The sequence below is a fragment of the Triticum aestivum genome, chromosome 1B, assembly GCF_018294505.1.
Source record: "Triticum aestivum cultivar Chinese Spring chromosome 1B, IWGSC CS RefSeq v2.1, whole genome shotgun sequence".
NCBI classification, from domain to species: Eukaryota; Viridiplantae; Streptophyta; class Magnoliopsida; order Poales; family Poaceae; genus Triticum; species Triticum aestivum.
In genome coordinates this window covers 654206131-654215024 of record NC_057795.1, presented here as the reverse complement: position 1 = coordinate 654215024, position 8894 = coordinate 654206131, and the positions used below count along the sequence as shown (strand labels likewise).

Sequence of the window (8894 nt, the reverse complement as noted above, 5' to 3'; positions counted from 1 at the left end):
TTTCTGCTTCAATCAACTAACTGAAGATTTTTGTTGCTTTCAATTTCTTTGCTAGATGAGGAACCGGCTATTTAAAAAGCTTCAACCATGTACTGGGAAGCTGCAACCGCATGCACGAGAGCTGCAAGCCGTCTACACCGGAGCTACAACCGGAGGCGCCAGACGCCGGTGAGGCTGCAAGCACGAAGCACTCGGAGTTGTAGCCGACGGCGATGTATGCTGGACTGGAGATGATGTGTGCTTCAACGACGGGAGATTGAAACCTGCTGCTAGGTCTGGCGAGTGGCATCAATGGAGGGGGCGTTGCTGGCCGTGAAGCGTGGCGGCAGTGATTTTGTTTTTTGCGACCTGCGCGACAAGGTGATGCGAACCTGGGATGCCGAAGGTCTGTGGCGGCGATGATGGTGACTAGCGGTGCTGGAGCCGCAGACGCATGCCCGGTGGCACAACGGTTGGAGCGCGCGGGCTGCACTTTGTTCACGATCCACTTTTTCCGGGTAGGAAGAATCAGCAGGTGGAGACGTTTGACTTTGTGCCATGATTATCTAACGGCCATCAGCACATTAATCTAATGGTTTAAAACGGACCGGCCCAAAGTTTCCACCGGCGCCTATCACCCGCCTTTAAAAAATACAGTCACCAAATTTAGGAAACTCATTCCAAGAACATCACACGCACAAACCCGCACGACCCAACTATTTCATGGTACGGTCCCAGCTAGGATTCTACTGGGCCTTACAAGTATTTGGGCCTCTTACACGCAAGGCTGTCAACCTCGTCTTCGTCCTCCCATGAGGCCCATGCCCGCTTGTACAGCACAACGGTGAAGAGACGGTCGACAGCTGGTTCAGGTTCTATCTCTTCCACCGGACCCAGGCAAGCAACGGGATCGTTCTCGCCAAATCCTTCGGACAAATCATACGCTTCTTCTGTGGAGGCTGTGCAGGCTGCCACGCCCCCCTCAACTTTTCTTTCAATCTCACTCGGCTGTACAAAAAACACAGTATGCAACAGAAGTGAGATATCGGAAGTGACGGGGTTTTCTGCAGAAACAGTACTCGAGAAACTATCAGGAAAAGTCTATGCGTATCTTGAGCTTACATTCGTTTTGACAGGAACTACGCCCTGTTTTGCAAACTGCCCATCTGTGCTACCTGAATAAAGCTCGCGCTGCACGCATCGAGAAACAAAAATATGAGCTAGAGAGGGAGGAACAGGGCTTGGTGGAACAGAAGGTAGCCGAACCTGTGGGGATCCGGGCAAAGTATGCTGCTCTCTCTCTCAGTCGAGTACGCAGAGCTTGAGCTTGACATGACACCCGAGCGTGTGTCTTCTCCAGTCTAAGCTTTGGAAGGCTTTATAGACACGGGGAGAGCGCGCGGCGACGACAGATTTCGAATTTTGAAAACCTGCCTCCACACACGGCTCGGATGCATCAATGCATTAATAAATACCCAGAGCTACGCTGTAAATTATGAATTTATGTCACCATTTCGAAACGGGGGCAGCCCTGTAGGAGTCTTTAATTTTGGGGTTTCATCCATACATTTCGATATAGCACGGCCAAACGGAGACACATATTCATCATGGGTAAAAAATAAAAAACTGCAGGGGTTGGAAATTGTGCATCTAAAGACGTCCAGTCAACATGACCCACACATAACCAAATGGTAAACGGGCGAATCAGCGTAGCACATTCATCATCTAATGTGAAGGAGGGACTCCGGGCATCATCGACACGAGTGGCTTGCTGCAAGTCGTCCTTCGGTGGCCTGGAACCCCGCATTTGCCGCTTGTGGCCACCTTCCTTTCCTTTTTGGCATGTCACCTCGATCAGGGCAAGTACTGGCTTTGTGCCCTTTGCCCCTGTAGATGGAATAGAACCTAGACCTTTTCGCGATGTCCTTCTCATAAGGAGCTTTGTCACGGCTAGTGGTTGGTCGGCCACGTTTGTTGTTTCTTTCTGGTGCAAGCAATTCTTGTTCATCATTGTGCATTAGACGTGACGCGGCTTCGGGGAAATCTGAGGCCTGATTCATTGGAGGATGCACAGGCACCAACGTGGCATCACGTGAATTGGTGCGATTGCCTTCCACACTTCTTACTGAGCAAGTTGTCTTGCCGTCGACATACTTTGACCTCGGACCTCCAGCAACTACATTGTTGGATACCTGCTGCTCAACGACGCCCAGTCCGTCGTTGAACGCGCATACCTCAGCGCCTCTTGTTCTAAGTTCAACCAGGCCCGACATCATAAACTCAAAAGCAGCCGGGTTCCTGTCACCCATATTTCCAACCTCCAGGGCAGTGATGTACAGAGCAGAATGCCTGGAAGTAGGCGCATCCGGCTGACCCATGTCTTGTTGATAGTGCTTCAGATGCCCCGGTAGGTTGTCTCTACCGTGTATGCTCCACCTTTTCAATATGTGCCTCGGAGGTATCTGCTTCAGACGCAGCAAAACCATCACCTGCTCAACAGGAAGACAAATGTAAAAACCTCAAATAAACAACACACCTCTAAATACATTTAGATCATAAGAATGGAAGCGAACAACTAACCTGCAACGAGTGACAACAAACCATGCCCATGTGCTCAAACAGGCCGCAGATGCTCGAAAAATAACCAAGGTTATCCGACACGTTAAACTCAAAACGGCACATGAACCACTTCTCACGGTGCTCAGCTTTCCGGTGTGTCACTATGTACTTTTGCTTCTCTATGATTTCTTCGACATCATACCTTCTAGATTCATACAGTATGCCCCCAAAAATCTCAAACATCTTCCTGGTATATATCTTGCTCGCGTGGACTTCAAGAGCGGTATTCACCTTCAGCACAGCACGATTCTATTTGAAAACAAAAGTTTCTTTTCACAGTGAGTATGAGTTACCGTTTGGTCATGGTTTACAGCAGAAAGGTCTTACCAATCTCGTACGTTTCTCCTGGAAACCTTCCTCCTGTTCTCGATCGAACTGGAGCTTGTTGTATTGCTTGACAAAAAGATTCATGGAGCATGACGGGGGGACATACTGCTTCAACATATGGTTTGCACTCTCACTCCTGCCAGTGCTGGTTTGGCGAGCACAAAATTTCTCGGCAAAGTAAGGTTTTGCCCACTTCTCCCTAGTCTCGTATATCTGCGTGAGATATGGATTCGTTTTCAGTGAATATTTGTCAAGAAGTGTTGCCCAGCCGTCCTCGAATTCATCAATAGTCAGCATCTCATGAACAAGCTTGTGGAATTCTGCCCCGAAATCTGACTTCTTGGTGTAATGAGCACCCAAGTTTTCTTTGGCCTTCTTCGGTACGTGCCATTTGCACCAACGATGCGTGGATTCGGGATACACCTCCTCGATGGCTTTTTCCATGGCTCTAGCTTGATCTGCCAATGAAACACACAAAAGTCATGCACCTAGTTTGCTTGACTTTAAACGATACAAACACATATGCGTTTGGGAGACGATCCCATTACCTGTTAATATTGTAATTGGTTTTTTACCACCCATCATCTTCACGAACTCATCAAAAATCCATTTGAACGTATCCTCGGTCTCGTCTCGCATCAAAACACCCGCATAAAGAACGCTCTCAAAATGATTATTCACCCCCATGAACAGACCAAAAAGCATATCATACAGGTTTGTTTTGTATGTCGTGTCAAAGGTGATAACGTCACCAAAGTGATGGTACTGTGTTTTGCTACGCCCATTCGTCCACATAAGGGTCCGTATCCTACTCTTATCATCTACCTGAACATTGTACGTGAACTCGCTATCTTGTGCTTTCATTTCTGAAAAAATAGCCATCGTCTTTCGCACATCGTCATCAGCTTGCTCCCTGCTAAGCTTTCCACACAGAGTTCTTAAACATCTTTTGGTGAACGGCACATTCTCAACTCTACCAAAAAAGGTTGCGATTATACTATATTGTTCTGTCTCAGTTGGGAAACAAACTCACGCGTGTATTTGTCAATATGCCTATGTGATGGGAAATGCAACTTCTCAGCACAAGTGTTCAGCATGGGGTGGTTGTGATTGGACCTGAATTCGTTGATGTACCATCCTTGGTCGTCTGTTCGGAGAAGCCTTATCATGGCCTGGCATTGACATCGTGTCGATTTCGAATTTACTTCTTTTGGTTTGCCCTGAAATAAAAAAACCAACAAAAAAACAATTACAATGAAACAAGCGTGGTAACTGACCATCCATTGCATACGGAGGGAGATTATACATACCGAGCAGCAGCACACGAACTCCTGCATGCATTTCGTCCCTTTTACATTGGTCCTGTTCTTTGCATATCGAACACCAAATCCAGACTCCCGGGAGTACAGGTTGTAGAACTCATATGCCTCATTTACAGAGTCAAATGTCAGCCCAACGGACGGAGCCACAACTGATTCCGAATCCCTGTCCGCAAACCCAGTTAGTGCTTTTTCTAGCGTGGTAACCCTGTCTGCACTTGTTGCTCGTTCGTCTGGCATGACATCCCTCCATTTCCTGACCATGTACACAAGCAATTCATTCAGGCCAGCGCGCCAGTTTGAGCGAAAACAGACATGCAAGAATCAGGACTTACCTGCTAACCCAGCCAACTTTGTCGTCCAGAGCTACATATGCGTTCTCCGCCCTGCTGCCCATCTTCTCATCCGAATCGCTGCCGTCTGGGCATAGAACACCTTCGACTGTATCTAATAAATCTGCAAAACGACCGCCGGGGTCATCTTCGGCGACCTCTCGAACTGTGCCCAGTGCTCCCGGGTGCCTTGCAAAACCCGGCGAATCTGGTGAATCTGGCGGCTCGCTCCACCCATTGGATGTCCCAGATTCAGAACGGGGGCCAAGAAACTGGGGGATTGAAAAAAGACGACACACGATTTCCTCTGTGAGCATGAACTCTACGGGGAAGACAAAGAACACAACAGAGATGTTGGGGCAGAGGTACTGACCTGATCTCTGTTTCCGCGGTCTCCATCTCCACACCTTGCTGCCGACCGGCGAGTAGGGAAAGCTAGATGTGCTGCGAGTTCACCGGACGACCCCTCCAAAACACGCCCACCAGACACCAAGAAACATTAATTTCCAGGTCGGGGGGCTATCTCGCCCGTGTATTCATACGAGACTTAAATGCAACATGGGCCAGGCGGCACGACGTATACCGAGTCGTATTCTCACCTTTGTGAATCATGCAGCGGCGTATTGCCAGAGGTCCTATTAAAATTAGGAATCGCGACGCGCGGGAGGACGGCCTCGATATCGGCTGCGTGTGGCCGCATGTCCCAAAAATCCGCGTCGCCCACACGACGCCATCTTCGTCCTCCGCGTTACCTTTTCCTCCCTTTTGCGCACATGCACGTGCCGTGTGACGTGTGCTCTTTCTTTCTCTTCTCTTGAGTTTTCCCTTCGGGTATATAGCAAGAAAATGGCATATGATCGGCCTGTGTGTCAACAACGAACCTAGCTCAAGTGCTACCTATTTTTACCCGGATCCGCTGCACCCCGGATAAACTACTGTCAACGTCCAGTTGGCCGTGATGCGGTTGTTTCAACAATTTGTTCAACTGCATCTCTGCATGTCTAATACAATACGATATTTTTACTAGGTTAAGAAAGTACTCCTACAGTCCTACTAAACATTACCCTGAACAGAAAGAAAAGGTAGTAACTGTTGGACAAATAAGCCACGGCCATGTACTGGGCATAGTCCGACTTGTGTCTTTGGTTAGTCTGACTAGTGTCTAGGCTTAGTCCGGCTAGGTACGGGTGCGTGCGTGTGCGGTGTGTGTGTTGGACGCGAGTCCGTGGCAAGTGTGCGTGCGTGGGTGAGTCCGTTGGCGAGGAAGCAGGAGGTGTGAACGCGTCGCCAGCGTTGCGAGTGGCCGCGTCGTCCGCGTTGGAGCGCGGCAGATGCGCGAGCCAGGATGTGCGGGACGTGGCGAGTGGGTTGACTGGGCGCGGCATGGCGTATGTGTGCAGGCGTATAAGTCTCCCCATCCCTGTGTATTCTTAGTGTGACTCGAGCTTTGTGCTTGAGGATAAAAGCTGTCCGACGGCGGTGGCGTACGTGCGCCTGGAAACCCACTTGTGTCCACCATATTCTCCTTCTTCGTCCTTCACTTCTCCTGCGTGTGCCTGAGAGAGAAGTACAGAGAGAGAGAGAGAGCTCCGGCGAGCGAGGAAGAAGACCGCGGAAACAATAATTGGTATCAGAGCTTAGGTTCGGGCAATCACCAGTGACTATGGTGCTCGTTGTTAGGTTGATCTCTATCCCGTTCGAACCCAACGGGTCGAACGGGCCCCTGAGTCGCGCCCTGATCGGGGGCGCCCAACCAAACAATGGTTGGTGGGCCCCTGTCGCCAGCGCAATATAAAAAGGTGGGGTGCCGGGGCACGGATTACGAGGTTGACCGTGCACCACAACACCACCGAAACACCAATCCGATCTAGGGTTTTGCGCTAGGCCGACGGGAAGCTCCGCCGCCACCACCTCGCCCACACTTCGCCATCACCATGGCCGATGCTGGATCGAGTTCGTCCGCACCAGGAGAAGGTAGGTTACCGGATCTACTAGCCTACTCCGATCATAAGGTTCTATCAATGGTATTAGGTAGCCAGATCGGGCTAGAATATTTTCGGTAAAAAGAAAACGAAGAAAGGAAAAGGATCCCCAAACCCCAAAGAACCCTAGCAGGGCACAGGAAAAAAAAAGATCCCCAAAAGTTCACCGGACTAGGGCCTCGGGCCTCGCCGGCAAAGAGCGCCGCCGAAAGGCCACGCCGTTCCTCTCGATCCGGACGCGCATCGGCATGCCGAGGCGTCGGACGAAGAACTACCCCACACGGGGCAAAGGGCATCGCGAACAAACCGCTCGACGGCGGCGCGCTCACCGCAAGGTGGACGCGCAGCCGGCGAGGGGGATGACCACGACGCCGCAGTATAGTGCTCTGCCGTCGTCGAACACGAATGGGAGCAGAAGGGGCAAAGGAGCCTCGTCCTCTCTGTCACTGTAGGTGGAGATGGAACGGGGAAGAGGGAGAAGCTCGCGCGATGCGGTGGCCTATCGCCGTCGCCGGTGGCCGGCGGAGTCCCGACAGCGCTGCAGGCATCGCTCTCTCTCTCTGCCGAAGGAGGAAGGGGAAGGGGCTGGCTCGGCAGGGCGCCGCCCTGGATCGCCGCTCCGCCCTGGCTCGCCGCGCCGGCGGTGGCTCTAGCACCGGAACCGAGCGGGCAGGTGAGAGAGGAACGGCGAGCGAGAGAGGCGCGTGGGGGCGAAATGGTTAGGGTTTCCCCGACTGCGCGGTGCGGTGGCCTTTTTGCTCGGCCGAAACGGGCGCTGGACCGTCGACCTGAATCCAACGGCCGCGCTGAAACCCTAGCGCTCCACCGGGCCAACTGGGCCGAAAGTGCAAGCGGGCTACGTTGCATGCTGGGCCGCGGCCAGCAGCCCCGGGCGCAGCCGCGCAGGCGCTGGGCCGATGGCTGCAGTTGCGGGCTGCCCAGGCCGACTGCCGCGTGCAGTGGGCTGTGCTAAGCTTTTTTCTCTGTTTTTTTTCAAGTGCAGAGTTTGTTGATTTCTGTCTAGTCTTTGGGCAGATTTAATAGGTTTTCTATGCATATTTTTCCAACGAAATTTTTTGTCTAGAAAATAGAAAAGTAAAAATAGAATATTTTCAGAAAAAGAAATGTTCATGAATTTCTTATTTGGTCAATGAAAAGTTTTTGTAAAAAGTAAAAAGTTCATGAATGTTTTATTCATGTTTTTCCGCTGCGTAAATAATTAGTGCTCTTTAAAAGAAAATAAAAGTTTAAAAAGAATTATGTTTTTAAGAGCATGTTAAAGTGATTATTAAAATAAATATGATTATGTTATTTTTTTATGACCAACGTTATTAATAACATGATCATGTTTTATTATTGAGATTTAGAGGTGCATTTATTTCTAATATTTTGCCCAACGGTAATATAGATTTAATTGCATAGACAATTGTATGCTTAATTTGACCAACGTTAGATTATTGCATATGATTGTTATACTGATGTCACTTAAATTGTGATTTCAGGAGGCTTTCACTTGATGAGTTGCCTAAAAAAAGTTCCGACACTCAGAGGTGACAACCACACTGAGTGGAGGAAGAAAGTTTAACTGGCATTTATTTGTGCTGATCTTGACTGGGTTGTGGTGAAACCACAGCCGGTCAGATCCACAGAGCCAGTAAGAGAGGCCACTGATGATGATGCTGCATGGGCTAAAAAGAAGGGGGACTATGCTCCTTTGGAGCAGTCCTACCTCATAGATAACCAAAAGTGGGTCAATGCAAACAAAAAGTGCATGGCTTTTATAAAGAATACAATTGAGAGCGCCATTGTGGGCTCCATTCCAGAGTGCACTTTCGCATGGGAGTTGCTTACAAAGATAAAGAGCCAGTTCACTGGCTCTTCAAAGATCTATGCCACCCAGGTGTTAGAGCAACTGGTGACAGAACGCTACACAGGTGGTAGTCGTGGAATAAGAGAGCACATCCTCAGGATGAGTAATATGGCAGCAAAGCTCAAGCCCATGGATGCGGATCTGGAGATCAAACCAGCGCTCCTGGTCCACCTGGTCATGGCTTCACTGCCACAGGAGTTTGCAACTTTTGTTGTAAACTATAATATGTCACCTGGAACATGGGACATTGAAAAGACAATAGCAATGTGTGTCCAAGAAGAGGACAGACTCAAAGCCGCACATGGTGGTTCAATCAACTATGTGAAGGATTGGAAGAAAAAGAACTACAATCAAAACAACAAAAGTTCTCCTTCAAAGAATGGAAAAGCCCCCTATCAGCATCAGCATTAGCAACAGTCTTTCTCAGTGGACAAAGACACGTGTCTCCACTGCAAGCAGAAAGGGC

At 49.7% G+C, this 8894-nt stretch overlaps 1 protein-coding gene across 1 annotated transcript; it reads right to left on the bottom strand.

Moving 5' to 3' along the window:
• Positions 1-1510: 1510 nt before the first annotated feature.
• On the bottom strand, positions 1511-5080 carry LOC123098835 (protein FAR1-RELATED SEQUENCE 5-like). Its single transcript, XM_044520914.1, has 7 exons — positions 4950-5080; positions 4580-4848; positions 4236-4500; positions 3474-4145; positions 2926-3383; positions 2560-2847; positions 1511-2468 (listed from the first exon to the last, which is right to left on the bottom strand). Exons 4-7 carry the CDS (start codon positions 3805-3807, stop codon positions 1731-1733), a joined length of 1818 nt encoding a protein of 605 aa, XP_044376849.1. The 5' UTR covers positions 3808-4145; positions 4236-4500; positions 4580-4848; positions 4950-5080; the 3' UTR covers positions 1511-1730.
• Between the last annotated feature and the right edge of the window lie 3814 nt (positions 5081-8894).